The sequence below is a fragment of the Dermochelys coriacea genome, chromosome 24 (assembly GCF_009764565.3).
Source record: "Dermochelys coriacea isolate rDerCor1 chromosome 24, rDerCor1.pri.v4, whole genome shotgun sequence".
In the NCBI taxonomy this organism is placed as follows: domain Eukaryota; kingdom Metazoa; phylum Chordata; order Testudines; family Dermochelyidae; genus Dermochelys; species Dermochelys coriacea.
Window position 1 is genome coordinate 10,222,972 of NC_050091.1, and position 26,159 is coordinate 10,249,130.

Sequence of the window (26,159 nt, forward strand, 5' to 3'; positions counted from 1 at the left end):
TTCCTTGGAGAGCAGCTGCCTTCAGGAACTCCTTCAGAGAGGTTTCAGAGTAGCGGCCGTGTTAGTCTGTATTTGCAAAAAGAAAAGGAGGACTTGTGGCACCTCAGAGACTAACAAATTTATTTGAGCATAAGCTTTCATGAGCTACAGCTCACTTCATCCCAGTGAGGGGGGCACTGACGGGTGGGCACTGGGGGGTTGGGGCGAGGGGGGCACTGGCAGGAGGGCATTAGGGGCTTGGGGCACTGACGGGTGGGCACTGGGGGGTCGGGGTGAGGGTGGCACTGGCAGGCGGGCACTGGGGGGTTAGAGCGAGGGGGGCACTGGCAGGAGGGCACTGGGGGGTTGGGGTAAGGGGGGGTTGGGGCAAGGGGGGCACTGGCGGGAGGGCACTGGGGGATCGGGGCACTGGGGGGTTGGGGCAAGGGGGCACTGGTGGATGGGCACTGGGAGGTTGGGGCAAGGGGGGCAGTGGGGTTGGGGGTTGGGGGAGAGGGCACTGGGGGTTTGGGGTAAGGGAGGGCAATGGGGGGTTGGGGCACTGGGGGGTTGGGGCGAGGGGGGCACTGGCAGGAGGGCATTAGGGGCTTGGGGCACTGATGGGTGGGCACTGGGGGGTCGGGGCGAGGGGGGCACTGGCAGGAGGGCACTGGGGGGTTGGGGTAAGGGGGGCTTGGGGCAAGGGGGGCACTGGCGGGAGGGCACTGGGGGATTGGGGCACTGGGGGGTTGGGGCAAGGGGGCACTGGTGGGTGGGCACTGGGAGGTTGGGGCGAGGGGGGCTTGGGGCAAGGGGGGCACTGGGGGATCGGGGCACTGGGGGGTTGGGGCAAGGGGGCACTGGTGGGTGGGCACTGGGAGGTTGGGGCGAGGGGGGCTTGGGGCAAGGGGGGCACTGGGGGATCGGGGCACTGGGGGGTTGGGGCAAGGGGGGCACTGGCGGGAGGGCACTGGGGGGTTGGGGTAAGGGGGGCTTGGGGCAAGGGGGGCACTGGCGGGAGGGCACTGGGGGATTGGGGCACTGGGGGGTTGGGGCAAGGGGGCACTGGTGGGTGGGCACTGGGAGGTTGGGGCGAGGGGGGCTTGGGGCAAGGGGGGCACTGGGGGATCGGGGCACTGGGGGGTTGGGGCAAGGGGGGCACTGGCGGGAGGGCACTGGGGGATTGGGGCACTGGGGGGTTGGGGCAAGGGGGCACTGGTGGGTGGGCACTGGGAGGTTGGGGCGAGGGGGGCTTGGGGCACTGGGGGGTTGGGGCAAGGGGGCACCTCGCGTCCCCCAGCCGCTCCCGTCGCTTAATCCGCGGAGGGGCCCTTTAAGGGGTGGAACTTCTAGGCCCCGCCCCCTGTCGCGTCACCACGGCCCCGCCCACCAGTCCAGCTCCCCTTTCCCAAGATGGCGGCGTCCCTGGCTGCTGGGCGGTGCTGAGGGACCCGCCGCCCCCGGGACGCAGCGCGCGGAGAGCGGGGCGCAGGTGCGCTGCGGGCCGGGCCGGGCCGGGCCGGGCGGGGCGGGGCGCGGAGCGTGTGGCAGGGCTGGGCCCTGACGCGCTTGGCCCAGTCCCGGTGGTGCCCGTTGCGTGTCCGGCCAGACCGGGCCCGGAGTGGGGCTGGTTGGGGCGGGGCAAGGGCCTGGGGGCGGTCTGAGGGGCTGGGTGCTGCGGGATCCGTTTCCAGCCGCCCAGCCCCGCTAGCGCCTCAGGCCAGGATGTTTAAAGCCAAGGCCGGCGCCTGGGTGACCTGCGGAACTCCCTGCTACTGCATCTGAGGCGGACGCACTAGCAGCTGGGGTTAGGAGGAGCCTGGATCTCCTGTCTGTAGTGGCACCTGCCGGGATGGGAATGGCTGATGTCTTCAGGACATCCACTCTTTGCCATGGGAGCGCAGAAGGAATCTCTTCTCTCTCCCCACCCCCACCCCCACCCCGTGTGGAGCCCTGCAGGATCGGCCCCTTGCATTACGGGGACAGGGCTGCCTTCCACTGGTGTTGGAGCCGAATGCGATGGACTCAAGCTCCAATCTGATATGGCAGCTCATGCAATTACCTGTGAGACCAAATTTGGTTGAACCCATTGCTCTGTGCACGGGGTGCATTTTTGCCTCCTGGCTAATGGACTCTCCTGAGCACATGGAATGCTGCCCCAGCAGCCCGTCTTATCTCTGTGCCCGGTGCGCTCAGAGAAGGAACTCTAGTTCTGCTATCTTAATAACATTGTTACACACCCGGGTAACAGGAAGAGGGACAGGCCAGGAAAAGAGAAGGGCCGTGATTGCTTTAAGGGCTGGAGGGCCTAATGCCCATCAGAGAGGGCTGGGAGCACTGCCCCTTCTCCTATCCCTAGAACAGACTCCAAGGAAGGGTGAGGGTGGCATGCATGGAATTTCGTGGCATGTTCGTTTGTGACATGGCTTTTATTTGTTAAGTGCCCCAGCCAAACACTGGTTTTCCCTGGGGCTGGGCTTCAAACTTCTTTGGGCATCTTTGAGATCCTCAGCCAGAACTATGGCTCCTGAAGGTGCATTGTATTTGCACGCAGGTCACGGCTCTAGGGTGTCAGTGGATGGAGCTGTCCACTGGTTCCAGTCACACGCCAATCTTGTGCCTGCTGGTGGGCTGTGGGCGTTGGTGGCTGGCAGTGTGCAGCAGAGAAGATGGGGAAGATGTTAGAAGCATTGATTAGGCAGGGCTGGTGCGGGGGGGTGCATGAAGCATTCCTGCAATGCATTTCGGTGCCTTCGCTTTCTGACATCTGTGGCCTTTTGCCATGGATTCTAAAGCCTGCTGTGCACCATGCCCTTGAACCTGGGCAGGTTCGCATCATGTCTGCCTTGTTACCGTGGCCCCAGCAATGAAAGGTTGCTCTTTGCTTACCTGTGGTGAGAGACTTCATTGCAGCAGGTCTCCTTCATTTGTGCCCAGTGAGGTGTGAGCCGCAGCCTGAGCATGAGGCCCGGAGGTCAGGAGCATCATGAGTTCTAGCTGTGCCCAGACTGTGATAGCTGTGTCTCCATACACGGCTGTTCAGTTCTTGATTCTGACTGGGGCCTCGGGCTGCTATTGACCATTAATATCCTTTAGGAGAGAGAATCCCGGATTGCCTACTGACTCGCTGGGTGACTCCAATCAAGTTTCTTCCCCACTCTATGCCTTAGTTTCCCTGTCTGTGAAATGGGATAATACTTAGCTATGGTGCAGAGGGCCATGGAGAATTATTAATGCTTTGAAAGTGAAATTATACCACATCTGACTCCTTAACGACTGGTGGTTGCCTTGGTTCCCCCATGTTCCCAGTGAGAGAACTCTGCAGGGCTCTGATGTTCCAGCAGCAGGGTCTCCTGTTGACCCAGCAGCTAATTGAATCCCAGGATCCTACTGACCAGGGTACAGTGGAATCATACAAGGAGTCTTCTCCGTGGTCTGGCACATCTGCAGGAGAGATGTTGGTTTTAGTGTTTTTCCTGCTTAGCTGGGCTAAATTTGAATCTGTGAGAACATTCATCGTTCAGACACATTGATTAGCAGTGAGACTGAACCCTCGTTTGCTGCTGCTGGGCCACGTTTTATTGAGAGCTCTCAAATTCTACAAACTGCATTGCATGCAGGCAGCAGCATTTTTTGACAGTCTATAATTATTTTTACCCAGCTCTGTCAAACCAGTAGCAAATCCCTCCATTATCCAACACCTCCCCCCTCGATACCCTGTGGCGTGTTTGCTTTCTGGGTACTATCGTTTAAACCTCAGGCGTTTCTGTCTGCAGAGACAGGTAGCTTTTGTGTTCAGCTCCATGCAGAGGGGAGATATGCTGAGCATTGCCAGAGACTCTTGCTTTGGAAAAAGGACTTGTTTTAGATTAAGGACAGTGTTTGTCTGCTCTTTGAGTGGGGGGCAAACTGCTGTGGCTGCAATAGGAAAGACACACCTAGCTGTATGGGAGAAGCATGCCCGCTGGGTCTTTCTGGGAAGGAGATTGGTGCAAAAACTAAAAGCAACGACCCTCAATCGATCTGATAAGGCCTCAAAATTCACAACTCCGCAGAGGGGGACAGTGGCAGCTCCCTTTGCTATTGCTGGGAGATGGCAGCCTCATGAGATTCTCTTTCTGGCCAGAAGTGCTAGAAACACAATCTTATTTGAACTGAAAGCAGCAGTTTGTGAGGAGAACCCATGTCCTCAGCCCAGGCAGCTTCCCGCTGGCTGTGGTGATAGCTTTCCCGGTGAGGGTCTGTGCTGTGGAAGGAGAGATGTAGAAATCATGGAGGGAGGAGCAATGCTCCCACTAAGAGCTGAGCCGTCTTCTGCCTTGCAATCTCCTGGGTTCCCACGTCCCCTGCCCTTGCCCCCAACATGCCAATGGGCCTGACCCGCTCTGTGCTGTCTCCTGCAGCACCCCAACGCAGGATTGGACGTCACCCCGGCACGTTTCCAGCTCAATGCAGAGACTGAAGATCTCCTTACGGGGAGAAGATCAGTGATGTGACGGAGTGAGGGCAAAGGCAAGGCCAGCGGAACTCCTCAATGGAAACTCCCTTCTCTTCATTTTGCACCCAGCCCCCTCATAGGTCATCCTTACAGGGTGTGGGACTCCATCCTGAGAAGCACGGATGCTGAAAAAGATTTGGGGGTTGTGGTGGATAATCAGCTGAACGTGAGTTCCCTGTGCAGTGCTGCAGCCAAAGCGGCTAATGTGTTCCATGCATTGGCCGTATAAACAGGAATATAGGGTAGCAATAGAGAGGTTATTTTACCTTTGAATTTGGCACAGGTGCGACCTCTTGTGAAATACTACGTCCAGTTTTGTGTCCAGAATATCGATAAGTTATAGAGTTCAGAAAAGAGCCAAGAGAATGATTAAAGGATTAGAAAACATGCCTCTTAGGAGCTCAATCTAGTTAGTTTAACAAAGCGAAGGTTAAGGGGTAAGTTGATCACAGTCTGTAAGTACCTACATGGGGAATAAACTTTTAGTAATGGGCTCTTCAATCTAACATGCTCCAATGGCTGGAAGTTGAAGCTAGACAAATTCAGACTGTTGGTAAGACGTGAAATTTAAGTGAGGGTAATTTGACCATTGGCCATGGTGGATTCTCCATCACTGGCCATTTTTAAATCAAGATGGGATGTTTTTCTAGGTCTGCCCTAGTTCAAAGTAAATATTTTGGGGGAAGTTCTCTGGCCTGTGTGATACAGGAGGTCAGACTAGATGAGAGTCCAGAGGAGAGGAACAAAAATGATAAAAGGTTCAGAAAACCTGATCCATGAGGAAAGGTTGAAGAAACTGATTATGTTCAGTCTTGAGAAATGAAGATTGAGGGGGGGACCTGATGAGTCTTCAGATATTTTAATAGCTGTTACAAAGAAGACACTGATCATTTTCCATGGCCACGGAAGGCAGGACAAGACGTAATGGGCTTAATCTGCAGCAAGGGAGGTTTCGGTTAGATATTAGAAAAAACTTTAACTCTCAGGGGAGTTCAGCTCTGGAATTGGCTTCCAAGGGAGGTTGCAGAATCCTGGAGGTTTTTAAGAACAGGTTGGACAAACACCTGTCAGGGATGGTCTAAGGTTACTTGGTCCTGCCTCCACGCAGCGGGCTGGACTAGATGCCCTCTCGCGGTCCATTTCAGCCCAACATTTCTGTGATTCTATGATGGCACTAATCCCTTCTGGCCTTGGAATCTGTGACTCCCCAGGAGCTCAGCAGTGGCCACTTCTGGCTGCAGCGGAGAAGGCCAGACTTAGGTGCGGGTGTGAACGCTTTGTTTAGAGCTGGGGTGAGGTAGACAGGAGGAGTCACAGAGAAGGCTCTTGTGCCCAGAGCCCTGAGACACTGACTGGGCAGACGAGTGATGCTAGATGAGCAGAGCCGGGTGGGGAGGGCAGTGGGGCTGCCTGATCCCAGCCCCTCGGGGTACTGACAAGGAAGGTGGCTGGAGGGGGTTCTGAGTAAAATAAGGAACTAGTGGAAGTGTGTGAGTCTGGGGAGATGGGGCTGTTCCCTCTAAATACTTGCAAAGCAGGCAGGAGCTGGAGCCAGGACTTGGTCCTGGCGCAGAGTCACAGTGGAGAAAGGCCTGGAGGATGTGAGCAGAGGTGGAGCCAAGGCAGTCAGCTGTGCCGTGATGCAGGGCAATAGGTGTCAGGGCAGACCTGGGGAAGGAAGATGCCAAGGTACAGATGGGAGGTGAACGGAGGGGGTGCAGTTCCTGTGAGAAGGAAGGATCAGCCAGTCTGTCTCCTGCCAACGCAGAGCTGTTCCTTGCAAACCATGAAGCTGCTCCACTGAGGTAGGAGTGACTGATTCTGTGCCCCAGCCTGGTGCTAGAGGATGCAGCTGCAGGGGGCCCAAGGGCCTTTGCTAATCCAGTGTCACTTCTCACTAGTCTGTCCCTGGCCAGATGCAGATGCAGGCATTTCTGTTGCACTTCCCTCCACTCTCTTTGCAGCTCTGAGTGGATACAGGATGCTTCACTCCCTCCTCTAAACTTCTGCTGCTTTCCACCCCAGAGGTGGCTGCATCTCCCCGGGGGTGGGGGTGAGGAGCAGATTTTGGGTATCCCTCAGGCTGAAAGGTGCTGTCCCAATGCCAGCGAGAGTTCGCAGAGCGCTTTGGGGGGAGATCGACTTTCCACTAGGGCCTGTAATTCTTCACTTAATGGCATTTGCCAGCTTGCTCCTGGGATGGGAAGGGAGCAGGTTGTACTGCCCGCCCACTGCACAAGAGGTGGAAGACTTGGGCATGTTCATATCACAAACTGATTTCTCCAGCTAAACCAGAGTCCTTATAGTTCTTTGTTCCCTACGGTCAGCCAGCTCTGCTGGGTGGAGGGGGTGAGGCCCCAGCCCCGAAGGGAGTGTCTCTAGTAGAGACTCGCACCCTGTGTGGGGGATGAGGCTGGCTGTGCTCTGCCCAAGGCTGCTGCCCAGGGCAACCTGAAAGGGGCACCTCATCCAGTTAACGTGAGGATGTGTGTCTCAACAGCACCAGCTAGAGACACCACCTGGCACTGCTTGTGGGGGAGGACAGCTCTCCCCTGACATCATGATCCGGAGACTCCTGGACCGGCCCTGCACCTTGGCCCTGCTCATTGGCTTCCAGTTTGCCTTCATGGTGTACTTCTCCTTTGGCGGCTTCCGGAACCTGACCTCCATCTTCGGGCGTGACTTGAACCCCGTCTTCGACTACTCCCGCACTCGGGATGTATACACCAACCTGAGTCACCTCCTACCCCACCCACCTCCAGGCAGCAGCCCCATGGGGTCCCTGCCCTACTGCCCTGAGCACTCACCCTACCTCAGTAAGTTGTGCACTGGGTGTGGGGCCAGAGTGGGAGCCCTGCAGGGTGGTAGGGGAGCCACAGGCAAGGAGTCCTGTGGGAGACTGATGAGGCACCAGCGGGAAGCCTTCCAGGGGAGGCAGGGGGAATCGATGGGGCGCAGGCATGGAGCCCTGCAGGGGAGGCAGGGGGATCGGTGGGATGCAGACAGGGAGCCTTGAGGGCCCGTGGAGTGGGGTTCACTCAGCCTTTCTGTAGCATCATTTGTCATGCACGAGCCAAACTGGCTTTGTCAAGTCTGTGGTTTTCCAGCAGGAATAATAACAAGCAGGGTATTTCCCCTCCTCCCATCAGTGGGTACAGGACAAGCTGTGGTGGGGAGCAAGCACCCCAGAGGCAAGGAAGGGGGAGGTGGGTCGCACCCTTGTAGGGCAGGACAGGGCTGAGCAGGGGGAATGGCCTGTGTCACGTCTCCAGAAGACGTATTGGTTACTTGCTAGACAAGGCTCCTGCCCTCCAGGGGGCCTGCTTCTGCTGGGTCTCATAGCTGGGTCTCGCTTTGGGCTGAGGCTCTGGGAAAGGCAGCAGAGATGCCCTCTTGCTCATGTGGTTGAGGTTTGCCTCTGGTGCCCCCAGCAGTGAGACCCATGCACCACAGAGCTGCGGGGGCAATCGGCTCCAGATACTAGTGGGTGCCTCGGAGCACTTGTATATTTAAACGTGGAGAGAGCTTTGGAGTCCTTGACGGTAGGTCGGGGAGGGAACCTTGCACCAGTCCCAGGGGAAGGAAGCATGGGGCAGCCTGAGCCTGGTGGCACGCACCAACCCACTTGAGTTTGTTTTTCCTTAAATTTTATTCGACTACAATTTTCTGTTGCAAAAGCTGGTGCTGTGGCTGTGATATTGCCTGGTGAGGATAGCCCAGGTGGTGTTGCCCCCTTCAAATGGTGATGTGGGTGCTCTAAAAACCTAGGGATGAAGCAGAACTTGGCCATTGATGGATAGCAATTCTGTACCATTGCATTCTGGGTAGGTCCATCAACCTGCCCATTTCTGCACACGCGGTATTCAGCTCGCAGGCAGCATGGGACTCACTACAGGCTGGGATCCATGATTTGCCAGGACACTGTCTGTGTTTGGAGGAGCAAGAAGTGTCTGGAGCTTGCCGTGTCAGATGCGGAGCCATTCTTGCCTCAGATGCTCCCCCTGGGCTTAAACCGGGGGCGCACCTTCAGGCTAGTGCCCAAGAGTGCTCAGACCAGCCCACTGCCTACACCTCTGAGTGGTGAAAGGACTAGAGCATGCCTCTGCCCCAGCGGGGCTCCAGCTCCCACTGCCAGCAGCACTAGGGGAGACAAGGGGTTGGTAGCTCTTGGGGACAGCAGCCGTGTAGCCTGGACTTGCTGTGAGCCCAGTTCCAATGCCATGTGATGCCCTGCCGAGCTCACTGCGGGAGCAGCAGTGGTGCTGGGCTAACGAGGGTACGGTATTGCCAGGAGGCCATGCATTGAGCGGCGGGCTCTGAAATGGGAAGTCTGGCTGTGCAGCTGGCGTGTGCTCACTTAGACATACCCAAGCACCCATAACAGCAACCCTGGGACAGACCCTGCATGGGGAAGCAGGCTTGTAGGGGCCTCTGGGCATCCAGCTCTCAGCCAGGTCAGGCTCGGGTAGTGGGCTGCATGTCAGCGGGGGTCTGTTCAGTGATGCAGTGCATCAAACCCATCCAGGGAGCAGGGCACCTAGTGGGAGAGGCCCAGGCCTGAGTTCCAGTGTTACCCCTACTCTGAGAACTCAGCTACGCTGCCAGCCAGAGAGCCGGCTCCTCTGCAGGGAGCAGATGGAAGTCCAGGCTGCTTGTCCTGCTGTCTGTCCCACCTGACAATACCTTGTTGGGGCAGGAGCGGGACCTCCTGGGTGATGTGAGTTCAGCTGCAGAGCTGAGCTAAGGGCTGCCGGGCCATGGGGAGGCTGTGCCTAAAGATGGGCTCCGGACTGGGTGGGAGCTCCAACCTTGAGACCCCTCCATTGCCCTGGCCAGCAGGGACAGCCGATGCCCGACCTCCTTGTGAGGGCCGATGGAGCCCAGTGTGGTGAGCGCTTGTCTCCTGGACAAGCTGTAACTGCAGGCCTGTCTGTCCTGCATGGCACTACAGGGTTGTGCTGGGGTCCTTGGTTAGTGCAGTTCCCCTCTGTGCGGTGCTGTGCCCTGCCCAGACACTGGCCTCCCCAGAGGTGCCTGCACAGAGCTTTGGGGCCATGGGCGCTGTGGGAGCGGGAGGGACTCTGAATCCTCTGCAGTCCCCTGCTCTCAGCCCCACCTGTGGCTCCAAACGATCCAGACTGGGCTCCCTTTAGTGTGAACGACCCCCTGGCAGCGGTGACTCAGGGCAGAGAGAGGCCAGGGCTGGAGAAATTGCGGACTCCTGTCCTCACACAGCTGCTGTTGGAGGGAGCCATCAAGGAGATTAGCTACACCCCAGATGCCCTGGCTGGAGCGCAGGCCAGCCCTGGAGGGGCAGAGCTGGCTGTTCAGGCCCATGGCCTGGCTGTCCGGTGAAGGATGAGCCTAAAGGGCAGTTGAGCACATGGCAGCTACTCACTCTCCAGAGCCTTGTTCCACCCCCATGTGATGCCAGGCTCCCTCAGGCATCACCCGTATGCCTGAGCCCGGCTAGCAGGGTTGGCTTGGGGAGCGGGCTGGGTGACTCTCCACACCTGTGCCTGCTGAATGCGGTGGAGGAGGGGCACCCCTGTCCTTGAGAGCATGTGCGGGCTGCCTTAGCAAAGGCCGAGTGGGGAGGGGTGGCAGCCATGAGAGCTGAGGGGTCCGAGGGCCAAGGCTGGCTGGGGGCGAGACAGAGACATCAGCAGAGGGGTTGTGTAGTGTGTATGGATGGGGATGCTGGTGCTGATGTGTCGCTGGGCATTGGGGCTGGGCACCGGGGCTGGGGTATGGTGTGGGCCTCAGCCGGGTGGGCTCTGGGGCTGCAGACCCATGGCCAGTGTGATGGGCTGTGGGGGTGTGTCTGCTCCTGATGCCAGCAGTGCTCTTTCCCCCTGCAGTTGGCCCCCTGACTGTGAGCTTCAGTCAGGTGCCGACGCTGAAGCAGATCGTGGAGAAGAACCCAGCGGTGAGGGAAGGGGGCAGATACCGGCCCGTGACCTGCGAGCCCCGCTCCCGTACCGCTGTGATCATCCCCCACCGCAACCGAGAGACACACCTGCGCCACCTGCTCTACTACCTGCACCCCTTCCTGCAGCGCCAGCAGCTGCAGTACGGCATCTATGTCATCCACCAGGTGGGTCTGCACTCGCCCGCTGCCAGGCAAGGGGTGCTGTACTGGGGATCCCCACTGGCCCAGGGTGGAGTTGGGGCCTCAATGCACCTGACTGGGCTCCTGTCTGAGCTCCTTGCGCTGCCCTGCTGCAGGCTGGGAACTCCACCTTCAACCGGGCCAAGCTGCTGAACGTGGGGGTGAAGGAGGCTCTGAGGGACGAGGAGTGGGACTGCCTCTTCCTGCACGACGTTGACCTCATCCCCGAGAATGACCACAACCTGTACACCTGTGACCCCTGGAGCCCCAAGCACGTCTCCATCGCCATGAACAAGTTCGGCTACAGGTGAGCCGCCATGTGCCATCCTCCCATACGGCCTCCCGCCACCGCGGCTGGCTACTTGTCGCTGGGCACCATGGCACAGAATCTGTGTAAACCTGACTGAAAACAGTGGTCACAGCTCAGCATGGGGCAGGCGCTCCTCAGTCCTGCCCCCCGCCGCCCCCTGCTGGTCCACTCCTGGATCCCCTTGCCTAGACCCCCGAGTTCTGCCCCACGGCCCCCTGCTGGTCCACTCCTGGGCCACCCTGCCAGGACCCTGAGTCCTGCCCCTGCAGCCCCCTGCTGGTCCACACTTGGTTGCATCTGTCAGTTAATACCAGCTGTGCCAGTTGGCACCATGGTTTATCATTGCAGGTACACACCCTCGCTGCCCAGTATCCAAGCCCCAGCCAGCCTGCCCAGAGCAGGGACTGAGCTCTGAGCTGTTCCCTGAGGGAATCCTCAGAAAGAAAAGGAGTACTTGTGGCACCTTAGAGACTAACAAATTTATTTGAGCATAAGCTTTTGTGAGCTACAGCTCACTTCATCGAATGCATGTAGTGGAAAATACAGTGGGGAGATTTATACACAGAACATGAAACAATAGGTGTTACCATACACACTGTAAGGAGAGTGATCAGGTAAGGTGAGCTATTACCTGCAGGAGAACGGGGGTAAAAAACCTTTTATAGCGATAATCAAGGGAATCCTGGCACCCAGGGCCTGGCTGCTGGGGGTAGTCTCTGAGCCAGGATCCTTCATCAAGCCATCTCAGTCACCCTCCTCTTCTCTCCTCCAGCCTCCCATATGCCCAGTACTTCGGCGGCGTGTCAGCGCTCACCCCAAATCAGTATCTGAAAATGAATGGTTTCCCCAATGAGTACTGGGGCTGGGGTGGGGAGGACGACGACATCGCCACCAGGTGAGAGTCGCCTCGAGCACCTGCGCCCTGCTTCTCACCCCTCCTGCTGTGCTCGATGTGTCCCCACCCCGCTGCTCGCCCGGGGGTCTGTGCACTTCCTCCCCTGCCCAGACACAGGCCCAGGGCACACATGGCTGGCCACACAGGTCCCTGGTGACAAGAGATGGAGCTATGGAGGGAGCATTGGGAGCCAGGGAATCCCGGCTGCTCTGAGCCAAGCCATAGGGTCGGGGGGGAGCAGGACATGGCCCATACCCCCTGCTAGTGCAGCTCCTGTCTCCAGGGGGCACTAACAAGCTGTGGGGGGAGTTACAGGCCCAAGGGATGGGCATCAGGCACTGCCTGTCTGGCATCAGCAGCCTGGTGGCACATGCTGTCCTTTGGGATCAATCACATGGGTCCCCTGTGCCAGAGGGAGGGGGGTGACTGTGCCCCCACCCCATTGGCTCAGTGGGGCATGCCAAGGTGGAGACTCTGCTCAACCCATCCTGCCTCTCGCTCCCCTGGTTTTGGGGTGTAGCCCCCAGTCGCTGGCTCCCTGAAGATCTGCTCCACAGGGTGGAAGGTGTCTCTGCTGCCATTCCCCCGTTGGGCCTGGGGCAGTGTGCTGGGACCAGCTGTCAGGCAGGGCCTGCACATGGCCAGGGCTGGGAGAGCTGGTGGGCCAGCAGGCCGAGCTGGTGCGGAGCTCGCTCAGGGACCTACGCAGGCGCTCTGTTCTAGCTGTCGCCCCCAGCGCGGGCCTGGCAGCAGCGTCTCTGGCCCTGGTGACAGCGCTCGGGCAGCAGGTCCCTCTGGGGCACCCCACTTCCCAAGCTGGGCTCCTGCAGAGGCTGAGCCACCTCCAGCTGAGTGTGTGGTGCTCCTCTTGCCCTGCCCCCGCTTCCTGCGGTCTGGTCTCATTGTCAGCCCCTGTGGTCCATGGCTGTCTCTCCTTGGCCCTGATGCACCCCTTCCCGGCCATGGCTGTCTCATGGACCCTCGTTTCTCTCCCATGGTCCGTGGGTTTGCTTCATTGGCCCCAGTGTGCTTTCTCCCCCCCCCCCCATTGTGTCTTATTGGCCCTTGTGCATCCCTGCCCCACCGTGGTCTGTGGCTGTCTCTCATTGGCTCTGGTCATCTCCCCGCCCCCCCATTCCTCCCCCCCGCTGTGTCTCATTGTCCCTGGTGTGCCCCCTCCCTGTGGTCCAGGCTCCCTCTCACCCTCTCTTTCTTCTCTCCACTCCTGGCTCTCGGGACTCTTTGCATGCTCATTTCTCACACAGTGCCATTGCCAGCCATGATCAGGTAGGCCCAGCGCAGCGGGAAGGAGGCGGGGCTGTAGCTGTAGCAGAGCTGGCGGGTTGAGCCGAAGTGACTGCCCTGAGCCCAGGCTGTGCTTCCTGCCCATTGCCCTGGTGGAGCCGGCACCTGGTCCCTGCGCTCTGCTGAGCGGATCCACGGCCTGCTGCCTGCAGTGGTGCAGCTGGCTCCTGGGCACCAAGGGGGGAGAACCTGCTCCTTGGTGGCAGGGCTCTTCCCTACAGCAGGAATCGGGTGACTCCTGGCTGGTGCTGCACCTGCTGGAGCACAGCTCCTCTGCTGTCCGGGGAGCCGATGCCCGGCTGCCTGGCCCCCAGTGTGGGGATCTAGCCCAGAGCCCTGCTGCACCATGCCGTGGCAGCGAGTGGGGACGGATCCTGCAGCCCCCGCGCTGAAGCATATATGCTCCTGTTGTCTCCAGGGTGCGTCTGGCTGGCATGAAGATCTTGCGCCCCCCCATATCGGTTGGCCACTACAAGATGGTGAAGCACAAAGGTGACCAGGGCAACGAGGAGAACCCGCACCGGTGAGTGTGCTGGGGCCCTGCCCTAGCAGGGAGTTCACACTGGATAGGCCAGTGGGGAGGCTCCCAGAGGATGGGGGCTGGGCTGGGCAGAGCAGAGCCCTCATGCTGACTTTCCTCCCCATCCTGCAGGTTTGACCTGCTGATCCGGACGCAGAGGATGTGGACACAGGATGGTATGAACTCGCTCATCTACACGCTGCTGGCCAAGGAGCTGCACCCCCTGTACACCAACATCACTGCTGACATTGGAACCAACCCCCGGGTGCTGAAGGGCAGGAAGGGGTCTGTGCCCGGCTTCGGGGGGCAGAAATACAAGACTGGGACCAACCATGAGTTCAGGCAGGAGATGCTGCGCAAAACACATCCTGCCAAGCTACCCTGGCCCATGGCAAACTGGGTGGAGCAGCCCCCACCCCTGCCCCAGAGGTCTGGACAGGAGGCTGGCCGGGGAGCGCCCACAGCCCCCGCCACACAGAGTGAGGGGCCTGGAGCTGCAGCAGGCCAGCTAGGGGGCAGGGAAGGGGCTGCATGGGACAGCACCCAGAGGAAGGCCCAGGGGGGAGCTGTGGACAGCTCTGGGTCTCAGCACGGAGCAGGAGCCCCTTGGCACAGTGGAGCTGCTCAGGGCACCCAGCAGAGTCTCAGCATCCTTCCACAGAGCCCTGATGCATTGCAGCACAGCCAGGAGACCTTGGGCAAGGGGAAGCCTGAGTCTGGGGCAATGGATTTGGGTGGGGCTGAGAATGCAGGGGGCAGTGCCCCAGAGGCCCTGGCACAAGGGCAGCTCCCCAAGGGCCCCCAGACACAGTGGGACAATCAGACCTTCTGGCAGAGCACCCTCTAACCAGAGGGCCCTGGACATCAGGCATGGGGTGGGGCAGCGACAGATTCACTGTGTGAGGTGGGCCCTTCCCAGCTCCTGGAACAAACCCCATGGATCACAGTGAACTGGAGGCCCTGGCCCTGTGCTGCTCCCAAGTGCTAGGCTGGGCTGAGAGGCCTGGCACCCAGGGGTTCCTTCCCAGGCCAGGAGAGGACAAGTCTGCAGGGTGGGCCCTGTGTGAGTGGAGTCTGGTAGGTCTTGGGCCTGTTCACAGTGGGATAGGGCCCATCAGCTGGCTTGTTCCTACGGCTGGCACCTTTGTCTGCGGACTCAGCACAGGCTGGGGCTGGGAGTCCCCCAGGCTAGCCTATTGCTGGCTGTGTCAGCCCAGGGAACCAGCCTGCTGGGGCAGTACCTGGTATCACAGGAGGCAGTGGGTAATTTCCAGAAAAGGGGCCAAGCAGGTTGTGCTTGTATCTGCTGCACCTTTGTAATGGGGCCCTAACCCATGCGTGTGGTTACAGTGGGTCCTCCTGTTGGGCCCTGCAGGGGGAACGGCTGCAATCAGTTCCGCATGCTGCAAGGGAGAAGCAGGTGCTCTGGTGCCTCCAGTACAGCAGTGCTCCCCCTTCCCCTCCCCCCCACCTGGGGGCTCTAGCATCCTGTTGCCAGGGGGTGTTCGAGCCAAGCGCTGTTCACTAGCTGTAGTAGGCTCTTACTGAGCCCAGGCGCCCTGCCCCCCTTGTGGTCATGTCCTCAAGGGAACTGAGACTCCTGGAGCCTCAACCCTTCCCCTCCTGAGGACAAGCTGAGCCCAAATCCCTGTGCTGTAGGGGGGGCAAGCTCATGTCTTCCCCCCAGACTAGTGCCCTTTCCCGAGCCTAGCCCCTGCAACTGGGGGCCTAGGACTTCCTGGGCTGTACTGGAGAAAGCCTGCATCTGACCAGCCTGCCTGGGCCAATCGTGAACTGCAACAGGGCCCCTGGCTGCTGACAGCACCCACTGCTCTGTGTGGCTCTGGGCATTGTGTGGAGCTGGTGGCAGGGCTTTGTCCCTGAAAGGGGTGTTGCAGTGCGCCCCAGCCAGGCTGCTGAGTGGGGCACTGAGATTGGGAGGAGGTTGGGCTCAGCTCTGACCCTTTTCCCTGGAGCTGTTACCCTTTGGTGCTGGATTTACACACCACATTGGTCTCCTGCTGCTGCGTTAATCCTCTGCAGGTGGGAGGCAGGCCCTGTGCCCTGAGGGGAAGCACGCCTGGAGGTGGGCAGCACTGCTCTCCCATGGGAGGGTGGGGAGAGGGGGACTTGCCTTCCTCCTTTCCTGGGGGCTAGTACTCACCTTGTGCCTGACCTGGCCCTGGCTGCTCTCAAGCTGGGGAGCTGCTAGCCTGTGCCTGGCTGCCCTGCTTGGGTATGTAGGAGCCAGGGCATTCAGCACCAGCAGCCTCCATTGTATGTAGCTGTGCCCTTGGCAGAGCCTGTTCAGGCTACAGCAGCCATGGCAGGAGCAGAGCTAGTCCTGCTGCTTGGAGCTGCAGGGAGAGGAACCCCCTGCCTGGGATTCCAGGTGGAGCTTTTCCCCTCCCCTGTGCTCTGGGCACTAGTGCCTGGCCAGCCATAAGCCCAGGGCACCACCAGGCACAGAGGGTGCCAGCTGCTGCTGCAGGCCCAGCTTATACCAGCTAGAAGGCCTCCAGGCAGCACCTTCCCCAGCACTGAATTTGCTTTAAGGGAGTAGACTGTGCTTAGCATAAGCTGGGCAGGTCCCATCCCCTCACCCCAGAACAATTTGTGACCTAGGGGGCTACATCTAGCCCCCACCCCCATGGCAGTTTGGAGAGCCCAGAGGCTGATCCTCCTCTAGCTGTTGACAATTTTCTGTGGTTATTTATTTAGGAATGTGCTCGTCATGCCTGGCTGCAGCTGCACCATGCAGGAGCTGAATAAAACGTTTAGTCCTACAGTGGCCCCTTGGCTCATCCCTTTGCACCACCCCCACCTTGGGGGGTGGAGGGGGGCTCGCAGCTCAGGGAGCCTGGCCCTGGAAATGGGGCTGGACTTTCTTCACTTAGCTCCCTTGGCCTGGACAGAGCCTATAGAAACTGGCTGCCTGCCCATGGGCATCTCTCACGAGCGTGATGCAGCTTCTCCTGAGCTGTTCTGTACCTAGCAGTGTTCACCCACTGCCACAACACCAGCTCTCAGTGCCAGGCACTGCCCTTGTCCCAGCTCCTGGGCCCCTGCCCACCCCCATCCCAGCATGCTGTAGTGAGGGGAGAATCAGCACAGAGCTGAGCTAACCCAGCTATGGGGGGGTTTATTAATCAATGACAGTTTGAGGTTGAGGAGGGGTCACAGCCAATCTCCCTCCCTTCCCCCCCAAACTACACCAGCCAGGGAGGGGCTTGGCCAAGTGAGCCAAGGGGGTGGGGAAGGAAGGGCCATGGTGAGACAAGCTAGCCTAGCCCAGCCCAACCCCTTGGGCTGGTACCCAAGCACTGCTGGGAAGAACCCAGGCTACAGCCACTGAGAGTCAGTGCCCCAGCCTTCCCGCTCACCTTCTCTCACTGCTTCTGGTAGTGACCCTCTATTGCAAGGGGGCCCCCAGCAGGACACTCCCAGCCCCACCCACCTTAGGCAGGAATCCAGCTCTCAGGAGGCAGCCTCTCCTCACACAGAGCCTGTTGTCTGGCCAGAGGCTCCACTCGAAGCAGAGTTAGTGTAAGTGGTGGGCGCCTGGTGGCAGATCACCGGGCCTGGTCCAGGAGCCGGGTGACTGCCGTCTTGGCACTGTAGATACAGTCGTTCACAGAGACACCCTGGTAGGAGGCCCCGATCAGGCTCAGCGGCAGTCCTTCCCGTTCCAGGTAGCGGCTGATGGTCTCTGCCAGGGGGACAGCAGGAGTAAGGCAAGAGGGGTCTCTACCATCCCCAGCACATGGCTGGAGCTATGCTCTCCTGGCTGTGCGCCCCATTGCCCAGCCCAGGACCACACCCCCAGGCTTGACTACTGCAGAGAGGACAGCTCCCTCCAACCAGCAAGGGGCTGCCTGATGTCAGAGCCCTCAGCTGCCCTCTCACATCTGCCAGCCTTACCTGTCCTCTGCCAGTGGCCGAGTGTGTACTGGGGGATGCAGGCCTGTGAAAGGACCAGAGACAAGGGTGAGGGCTGATTTGGCCCATACAGTTCCCAGTGCTACCCACCCCCACCCCACCTACCTTGAGCACCTTGACAATTGTGCAGGAGGGCTCAGCTGCCAGGCCCAGGTGTGCCCTCACTGCCTCCTTGGCACGGCTCAACAGCCTGGCCTCTGGCACCATCTCTGGGTCCCCAAAGCCCTCTTCAAACCACGCACCTCCCAGCATCACCTATGGCAGTAAAACAACCACTCAGGAGGAAAGCAGGATCTCAGCTGGGGGCCAACAGGACACCCCTGAATTGGGGTGGGAAGGGGTAACTGCTCCAGAAAGCCAGGATCCCCTCCTCCCTATCCTAATCAGGGCCTCAGAGTGCCAGGCCTGGCCCCAAACTAGGAACCGCTGCCCCACACTGAGGGCATGGCTGAGCTGGTGCCTAACCAGGCCAACCTTCAGCCCATGGGAGGAGCCAACAGCATACGGGGGGGTCCTGGGCCACATGCCACAGCTGTCTGCCCTGTGCTTTGGTGGAACCAGGCTCCTTGGCATAGGCACCGACCCCATGGATACTCTGGGGCTGGAGCACCCACTAGCAGGCCCCACCAATCAGCTCCTCCCCCTCCCTCCCAGAACCTCCTGCCTGCCACTGAACAGCTCAGCAGTGGGCAGGAGGCACCGGGGGAGGAGTGAGGGCAGGGGTGGGGCCTTGGGGAAGGAGTGGAATGGGTGTTAAGCACCCCCAGGTAAGTCAGAAAGTCAGCACCTTTGCACCCTGTGACCAGGGGTCAGGCTGCCAGGGCCCATGGCTGGACCTGTGCACATCCACACCAGGCCCCTCTGCCACCAGCACACCTCCCTGGTGGGAGCAGGGTAGTGTGCTCACCGTGAGCCGGACAGAAGGACCGGCGGTGCCATTCTGCTCCGGGAAGGCGACTGAGTCGTAGACGATGCCCAGCAGGGAGTGATCTTCGAATGAGGGGACCAAGTGCCCAAACCCCTGGGACAGAGACAAGGAGACACCCATTACCCCTCAGGGCCTGCCTCACTTCCCCCTGGAAGACTGTAGCTGGATGGACAGACGGGTGGACACCCTGCCCCAACCCCTGGGAGCCAGCTCTGCACTCGACTTGTTGGCAGCGCCCCACAGGCCCCTGCTGCTCCCAGGATGGGGTAGGGCGCCCATGACACGTGGCCAGGGTTGTAGTCCTGAAGAGTTCTCCCTTCCTGCTCAGGTAATGCTGGGTGCCCAGGGACTTGACAGGGGACATGCTGGGGGCTGCAGTGGCTTATGGTGGGAGGCAGGGGCACCCCAGTCTCACCGTGATGGGCAGCGTGGCACCGTTGTACTGCAGGTTCACCACACCCACCGACACGGCCTCGATGCTGCGCAGCTCCTGGGCCAGCGGCTTGGCCCAGCTGGGGAGCAGCACTGCTAGAGCTGGAAACAGACACACCTCAGGACAGAGCAGCTGGGGGCTCCACACCCCTCTCCCCCCTGCGCAGAGCTGGAACGCCTGCTCCAAACCACAGCCAGGGAGAAAACCTAGGAGTCCACTACTCTCCCTACTAGCCCACACTCCTGCACACTCCCCAGGGGAGGATTCCTGGAGTGGGAGGCAGCGCCCAGCCACCAACAGGGGCTCAGACCCACGCAGGGTCTTGCTGGACAAGCAGAGACTGGGTCCCAACCCCCACCATTCTTGAGTGCCCACCAGGCATGGATACCCATCAAAGCAGAGAGGCTACCCTCAGTACAGGCACCACCCCTACCTCTGGCCGGGATGGCACTGATCACATGGTCTGCTCTCACGCTGCCATCCTCCAGGGTGATCTAAAGGGAAAGGCACAGAGCAGAGACCTCAGCCCACCTGCTGCTAAGCTGGGCCTACACCCCGCCCCACAGAGTGGAGAGGTGACTCACCCAAGCTGGAATAGAACCCAGGAGTCCTGGCTCCCTCCTCCCCTGTCCTGACCACCAGACCCCACTCCCCTTCCAAAGCTGCGAGCAGAACCCAGGAGTTCTGGCTTCCAACCCCCCTGCTGTGACCACTCATGTTCACACCTGAATGGGGCAACAGTGAAGTGTTTGACCAGACAGTGCAGCAAGTGGAGGTTCAGTTTCAGTTTAACCCTTTGGAGCCCAGCTCCCCTCCATGTCCCAGCAGAGCCCTGGGGACTCAGAAGGGGTGCAAGAGGACGCATCCTGCTGCCTCTCACCTGCCAGCACTCAGCTGCCGTTCTCTCCAGGCGCTGCAAACGGGCATGGCAGTGCATTTCTACCCCATGCCGTCTGAGGAAGTCCTGCAGGGCCTCGGGCAGCGTCTCCATGCCACCACGCAGCGACCACTGGCTCCAGCGCTCGTCACGGGCCCTGCGGCTCAGTGCCGAGTCCAGGGCAGGGCCCTTCCCTAGGAGCAGAGAGCAGGCTAGAAACCCGTCCACAAGGCAGGTCTCCAGGAACCCGCCAGTCTACCAGCTCTCCCCTGTTGCCCTGACCCAACTGGGCTGCCACCAAGGGGAAGGGCCCCCAGAGATCGGAGCTGGCCCTGGGAGCCCAAGGGAGGAAGCTGCACAGCCAGCCAGTGATTGAGCAGGTCCCGAGTCAGGCACATGCTCCTGTCCCTGTGGAAAGCCTTTCTGCATCACGCTCTTTTAGAGCACAGGTGCAGCCTATCCCCTGGCCAGCGGCTCCGTCGCCCCCAGAACCCCTTTGTGGGAGGCTGCGCGGCTGACTCTCACCTCCACCCAGGGCCATCCCCAGGATGACGGAGCACCACCTCCGTTCAGCCTCAAACAGCGCAGGAAAGCAGGAGCGCACGCTCAGGGCCCGGCAGTCTCCAGCAAACACCCCCCGGCACAGGCTGTCGATGGCGATGTCGGCCAGCTAGAAAGCCAAGGGGAGAGGATCAGCCAGGCCCTACCTCAGCGCTAAGGCTGCTGGGCATAGGGTCCTGCTCCAGACCCACCCGCTGGGCACAGCCAAGAGAAGACATCTTCCCAGTGGGGCTCTGGGTGAGCTGAAGAGCCAGTGAGAGCAGTTCTTGCATCCCCCAGGGGGCAGCTGTGTGAAGGGGCACTGTGTGAACCCTGGGTCCACTGCCCTTCCCCCCACCAGGACTGGGCAGACAAGGCTGCCAGGCAGCCCGCAGAGCCCCTGCGCCAAGCCAGGCCCACTACCCCTCAGCAGACAGCACAGAGACTGGAGAGGCCAGCCCCAGGCCTGCAGTCAGACCACGCCCACCCCACAGGGGGGAAAACACACACCCCACCTGGCCACAGCAGGTTTCTCTCACAATCGAGCATGGGGCAGAAGGGCTCCCCATGCTGGGGGCAGAAGCCTCCTGCTCTGCCTTTCGTGCTGAAGCAGCCCCTCTCTCCATTCATGGGACTCCCAGCAGGTTCCTTCTCCCCCGTAGCTCAATGGTGCTCTGACCCCCCCAGCCCTGCTGGCAGCCTGTTCACCCCTCACCTCCTCTAGCACCTTCCCACCCTCAGGCTCCAGAGCACTGTAGCAACTAGGCTCCCCACCACCAGGATGTCAGGCATGATCAGATGGGGAAACTGAGTCACAGAGCAAGGAAGGGCCATGCCTTAAATCACACAGCGTGTCTGTGGCAGAGCTGGGAATAGAACCTAGGAGCCCTGACTTTTGGTCTCTCCTGCTTCACCACCAGGGCCTGTCCCATTGAGATACCAACAGAGAAACCCATCATGGCAACGCAGCCCCCTCTGGGGCAGGAAGTGGCAGCTGTTCCACTGTACTGCGACACCGCCTGGCAGTTTGGAATGGGAAATGCAGAATCCTGCATGTGTCTGCCAGCGCTCAGGACACTAGGAGAGCCTGGCAGAATGGCCCCTGGACACCTGGGTTCACACCTTGGCTCTTATGGAAATTGCCTTGGGTCTCCAGTGGCCCTGAGCAGCACAGATCACAGGCTGCCTGGGGCCCATCTGGGAGGGTCACGCCTGGCTCCCTTCCCTCACCCGCTGTAGGATGAAGATAGACAGAGCTGCTGCTGCCACACCCTGGGCCCCAGCCTCAGCTCTTCTCCTGCACTAAATTTCTCTCAGTGCCCTGCACACAAAGCTGCCTCCCCCCATTCCATGGGGCTCCCTGCCCTGTGCATCGAGCCCACACAAACCCCTCCTGGGCTCCCCTCCCGGCACAGGCTGGGCTCATACCTCCTTTCCAAAGCGGCGGCTCACAAAGCTGTGGATGGTCTCATCCAACTGGGTGCCCCGGGGGGCTGCCAGCTCATGCAGTCCACTCCAGAATAGGGGCCTGGTGAAGGGCGGCACCGTCCGCAGAACACCGCTGCCAACACACACAGAGGGGTTACCAAGCTGGGGCATGGCGGGCAAAGTGAACAGAGGTAGTGCAGCTGGGAACCTTCCCTGTCCCCACCCCCCAGACCCATCATCCCCCAGCACAGTCACTAGCTGCTGGGATTAAGGGGAAGAGTCAGCTCTCCAATACACTGGCTGGACAGGCCCATGGGCAGGGACACCCGCAGCAGCCCCAAGACACGCACCCAATGCTGGATGGCAGCCTATGCAGCGCCCCGCTCACATAGAGGTAGCGGTTCTTGGAAGCCGGGTGGTCGCCGGGCACCGGAAGCACGTCTGCATCCAGGCCAAGTTCAGAGACCTAGGGAGAGACAAGCAGGCCAGACGCAGACTGCCTCATGTTACCGGGTATTAGGGCAGCACCAAGAGGCCATGACCAAAATCGGGGGCCCCCTCCTGCCCCAGACTCCCTACTCCTAGCTGAGATCAGGGGGGTCCTTGTCATGACAGAACCCCCGGCCCTGACTGAGATGGGGCGGGACAGACTAAAATCAGCAGGCTCTGCCCAACTGCACACAGCCATTTCACTGACTCCACCCAAACCGCCCCAGAGCTGCTAGACATTCCCACCCTTTGACCGTGCCTCACGGGTTCTTCTAAGCCATTGCCTGCCCTCCCCCAGCTCTGTAGTGCGCTGGCATGTCTGCTTCCTCGCCAAGCCCATTCCAGCCGGGGGATGAGTACCACCAGCCCTTCAGCAGGGGTAGACCCAGCTACTGGAATCAAGAGCACCCAGCTGTTGCCATCTTGCTGGCTTGCAAGGTCCCAGAAGCCATGAGGAGGCAGCTCTGGGGCCTGTCCCTGCATGGGGGCTCCCATAATCTTAGGAGATCAGCCCAGCTGGACAGATCCCACCTGGCTGCAGAGCCAACACTCCATGTCCCCCACCTCATCCCCCAGCTGCACCCTGCCCCATCCTGCAGGCTCTGCCCACCTACCATGAGCAGAGTGTTCCTCCCCACGGTCCCGGCAGGTCGGATCCCCCTGGGGCCATGCTCAAATACGGCACCGTCCTCAGTTCGAGTGGAATGGAGCCAGCCCCCTAGGCGGCCACTGCCCTCCAGCAGGATTATCTGTGGGGAGGAAGGAGCCCATCAGGGCAGGGCTGCAGTTGTCCCAGCTCTCACAGGAGAAGGTGCCAGGAAGCATCTGTTACTTAGCCAGCTCCGCATAACATCAAGGCTCCCAGTACACATGGCCCTAACTGCCCTGGAGCCCAGCCCAATCCAGCCTCCGCTGAGCCCCGGGCTTGGCCTGTGGAGGCCATTTCCATGCATGAAGCACCACAGTCAGCACTGGATTGCACCATCTCCCAACTGATGCCCCAGCACTGCAGAGCCTGGCACCAAGAAGTGGGGGGACCTGCCCCACAGCCAAGTGGCTGAGCCTCACAGAAGGGACCAAGGGCCACCCAGAAGCCTGAATTCCAGGCAGGGCAATGCCCTAGCTGGGTGGGGCAGCTGTGATCACAGGGTCATTGAATGCTGCACAAGCCAGCCCCACAGCCAAGTACCATTTACCCCCCACTGGCACTTCCAGCACAGAGACCAAGGGCTGGAAGGCTGTAGAGAAGGGGCTCCTCTCTGCCCCAGAAAGCAGGGCAGCCCTGGCGCTGTCCATGGTTTCCACAGAAAGACCTCAGTTGGTCTCCAGAGCTGTGGGGCAGCCCCATGGTCAGCACCCCACCACGTTAGTGCCCTGCACAGGCAGCCCCTGGGGATGCTGCCCCAGGAGGTCTCACCTTGGGAGCATTGGGGCTCCTGGCCAGCTGGTAGCAGGCGGTGAGGCCACTGATCCCACCACCGATGACTGCCACCGTCCTCTGCATTCAGCAGGCTGGGAGAGAAGAGAGGAGAGGGGCTGGCTGCGCCCTTACACGGGATCAGCTGCTCCCTCTGAACCTAGGGTCTCTGGGGCTAGACCCCACCCAGGGGGCCAGCAACATGGGACAGAGCCGCACATAGGACTGGATTCATAACACGTGTGGCACTGCCACCTGCCTCAGCCCCCCGCGGGCACCTCCCCAGGCGCCCCCACCCCCAACCAATCCCAGCCTCAGGCCCCCGCCACCCCAACCGCGCCCAGCCTCAGCCCCCCGCCAGCACCCTCCCAACCACCCCCAGCCTCAGCCCCCCCGCCACCCCAACCGCGCCCAGCCTCAGCCCCCCGCCAGCACCCTCCCAGCCTCAGCCCCCCGCCACCCTCACCCCCAACCGCGCCCAGCCTCAGCCCCCCGCCACCCCCCCAGCCTCAACCCCCCGCCACCCCAACCACCCCCAGCCTCAGCCCCCCCGCCACCCCCCAGGCACCCCCACCCCCAACCGCGCCCAGCCTCAGCCCCACCGCCACCCCCAACCGCGCCCAGTCTCAGCCCCCCCAACGGCCCCCAACCGCTGCTCCCTCCTTCGCGTCCCGACCGTCCGGCCCGTCTCACCCCCGCAGCGCAAACGCGCACTCGCCGCGGCGGCCAGGATTGGTAGGAGGTGAGGCGGGATAACGAGCTACGGACCAATCAGACAACAGACTGTCCGCGCGGCATCAACAAGGTCAACTCCGCCCCTGTGACGGGAGGGCGGGGTAAGGTGGCCGAGCGGGGCCATGCTGAGCCCGACAGGCGGGGCGGGGGGAGGCGGGGTTTACGGGCACCGTATGGTCCAGTGACCCCGCCCCAATACCCCCCCTCAGCCCTGTATCACTCCCCCACTGCCCCAGTACCGCCCCCCCAGCCCCCCACCGCCCCAGTACCGCCCCTCCCAATACCCCCCGCCCCCATCACTCCCCCACTGCCCCAGTACCGCCCCCCCAGCCCCCCACCGCCCCAGTACCGCCCCTCCCAATACCCCCCGCCCCATATCACTCCCCCACTGCCCCAGTACCGCCCCCCCCAGCCCCCCACCGCCCCAGTACCGCCCCTCCCAATACCCCCCCGCCCCATATCACTCCCCCACTGCCCCAGTACCGCCCCCCCAGCCCCCCACCGCCCCAGTACCGCCCCTCCCAATACCCCCCGCCCCATATCACTCCCCCACTGCCCCAGTACCGCCCCCCCAGCCCCCCACCGCCCCAGTACCGCCCCTCCCAATACCCCCCACCCCGTATCACTCCCCCACTGCCCCAGTACCGCCCCCCCAGCCCCCCACCGCCCCAGTACCGCCCCTCCCAATACCCCCCGCCCCATATCACTCCCCCACTGCCCCAGTACCGCCCCCCCAGCCCCCCACCGCCCCAGTACCGCCCCTCCCAATACCCCCCGCCCCATATCACTCCCCCACTGCCCCAGTACCGCCCCCCCCAGCCCCCCACCGCCCCAGTACCCCCCCTCCCAATACCCCCCGCCCCATATCACTCCCCCACTGCCCCAGTACCGCCCCCCCAGCCCCCCACCGCCCCAGTACCGCCCCTCCCAATACCCCCCGCCCCATATCACTCCCCCACTGCCCCAGTACCGCCCCCCCAGCCCCCCACCGCCCCAGTACCGCCCCTCCCAATACCCCCCCGCCCCATATCACTCCCCCACTGCCCCAGTACCGCCCCCCCAGCCCCCCACCGCCCCAGTACCGCCCCTCCCAATACCCCCCACCCTGTATCACTCCCCCACTGCCCCAGTACCGCCCCTCCCAATACCCCCCACCCTGTATCACTCCCCCACTGCCCCAGTACTGCCTCTCCCAATACCCCCCACCCCGTATCACACCCCCACTGCCCCAGTACCGCCCCCCCAGCCCCCCACCGCCCCAGTACCGCCCCTCCCAATACCCCCCGCCCCGTATCACTCCCCCACTGCCCCAGTACCGCCCCCCCAGCCCCCCACCGCCCCAGTACCGCCCCTCCCAATACCCCCCGCCCCGTATCACTCCCCCACTGCCCCAGTACCGCCCCCCCAGCCCCCCACCGCCCCAGTACCGCCCCTCCCAATACCCCCCACCCCGTATCACTCCCCCACTGCCCCAGTACCGCCCCTCCCAATACCCCCCACCCCGTATCACACCCCCACTGCCCCAGTACCGCCCCCCCAGCCCCCCACCGCCCCAGTACCGCCCCTCCCAATACCCCCCGCCCCGTATCACGCCCCCACTGCTCCTAGTACCGCCCCTCCCAATACCCCCCCGTATCACTCCCCCACCGCCCCAGTACCGCCCCTCCCAATACCCCCCACCCCGTATCACTCCCCCACTGCCCCAGTACCACCCCCCCAGCCCCCCACCGCCCCAGTACCGCCCCTCCCAATAC

At 61.4% G+C, this 26,159-nt stretch overlaps 2 protein-coding genes across 9 annotated transcripts; one reads left to right on the top strand and one right to left on the bottom strand.

The window, feature by feature from the left end:
* Positions 1–1,348: 1,348 nt before the first annotated feature.
* B4GALT3 (beta-1,4-galactosyltransferase 3) lies at positions 1,349–16,405 on the top strand. 3 transcript variants are annotated; one of them, XM_038382641.2, is made up of 8 exons: positions 1,349–1,471; positions 4,383–4,643; positions 6,978–7,293; positions 10,339–10,574; positions 10,706–10,896; positions 11,672–11,794; positions 13,518–13,622; positions 13,752–16,405. In XM_038382641.2, exons 3-8 carry the CDS (start codon positions 7,038–7,040, stop codon positions 14,464–14,466), a joined length of 1,626 nt encoding a protein of 541 aa, XP_038238569.1. In that variant the 5' UTR covers positions 1,349–1,471; positions 4,383–4,643; positions 6,978–7,037; the 3' UTR covers positions 14,467–16,405. The 3 variants fall into 3 exon arrangements, with proteins under 3 accessions (XP_038238569.1, XP_038238571.1, XP_038238570.1); XM_038382642.2 differs by having other exon boundaries at positions 1,360–1,471; positions 4,383–4,491; XM_038382643.2 differs by lacking the exon at positions 4,383–4,643 and having other exon boundaries at positions 1,355–1,471.
* On the bottom strand, positions 11,360–24,404 carry PPOX (protoporphyrinogen oxidase). Of its 6 annotated transcripts, XR_005290154.2 has the most exons (14): positions 24,321–24,356; positions 23,671–23,765; positions 22,868–23,002; positions 22,115–22,230; positions 21,765–21,897; positions 20,322–20,466; positions 19,800–19,990; positions 19,353–19,413; positions 18,902–19,020; positions 18,466–18,579; positions 17,664–17,813; positions 17,541–17,583; positions 17,077–17,328; positions 11,360–11,726 (listed from the first exon to the last, which is right to left on the bottom strand). XR_005290154.2 is itself a non-coding variant. In XM_038382644.2 (13 exons), the coding sequence occupies exons 2-13, from the start codon at positions 23,755–23,757 to the stop codon at positions 17,192–17,194; spliced, it is 1,431 nt and encodes a 476-aa protein (XP_038238572.1). In that variant the 5' UTR covers positions 23,758–23,765; positions 24,364–24,404; the 3' UTR covers positions 14,975–17,191. The 6 variants fall into 6 exon arrangements, 4 of the variants coding, with proteins under 4 accessions (XP_038238572.1, XP_038238573.1, XP_043358334.1 ...); XR_006276961.1 differs by lacking the exons at positions 11,360–11,726; positions 24,321–24,356 and adding an exon at positions 13,218–13,568 and having other exon boundaries at positions 23,671–23,916; XM_038382644.2 differs by lacking the exons at positions 11,360–11,726; positions 24,321–24,356 and adding an exon at positions 24,364–24,404 and having other exon boundaries at positions 14,975–17,328.
* Between the last annotated feature and the right edge of the window lie 1,755 nt (positions 24,405–26,159).

What these genes read in the sequence shown, in the direction of transcription:
- B4GALT3 (XM_038382641.2), top strand. Translation starts at nt 7,038, where the DNA reads ATGATCCGGAGACTCCTGGACCGGCCCTGCACCTTGGCCCTGCTCATT. An exon ending in TGAGCACTCACCCTACCTCA is followed by an intron (nt 7,294 to 10,338) that starts GTAAGTTGTGCA and finishes TTCCCCCTGCAG; the next exon opens with TTGGCCCCCTGACTGTGAGC. An exon ending in AACGAGGAGAACCCGCACCG is followed by an intron (nt 13,623 to 13,751) that starts GTGAGTGTGCTG and finishes CCCATCCTGCAG; the next exon opens with GTTTGACCTGCTGATCCGGA.
- PPOX (XM_038382644.2), bottom strand. Translation starts at nt 23,757, where the DNA reads ATGCAGAGGACGGTGGCAGTCATCGGTGGTGGGATCAGTGGCCTCACC. An exon ending in GGAGCCCCAATGCTCCCAAG is followed by an intron (nt 23,003 to 23,670) that starts GTGAGACCTCCT and finishes TCCTCCCCACAG; the next exon opens with ATAATCCTGCTGGAGGGCAG. An exon ending in GCCGCCGCTTTGGAAAGGAG is followed by an intron (nt 20,467 to 21,764) that starts GTATGAGCCCAG and finishes TTGGCTTTCTAG; the next exon opens with CTGGCCGACATCGCCATCGA.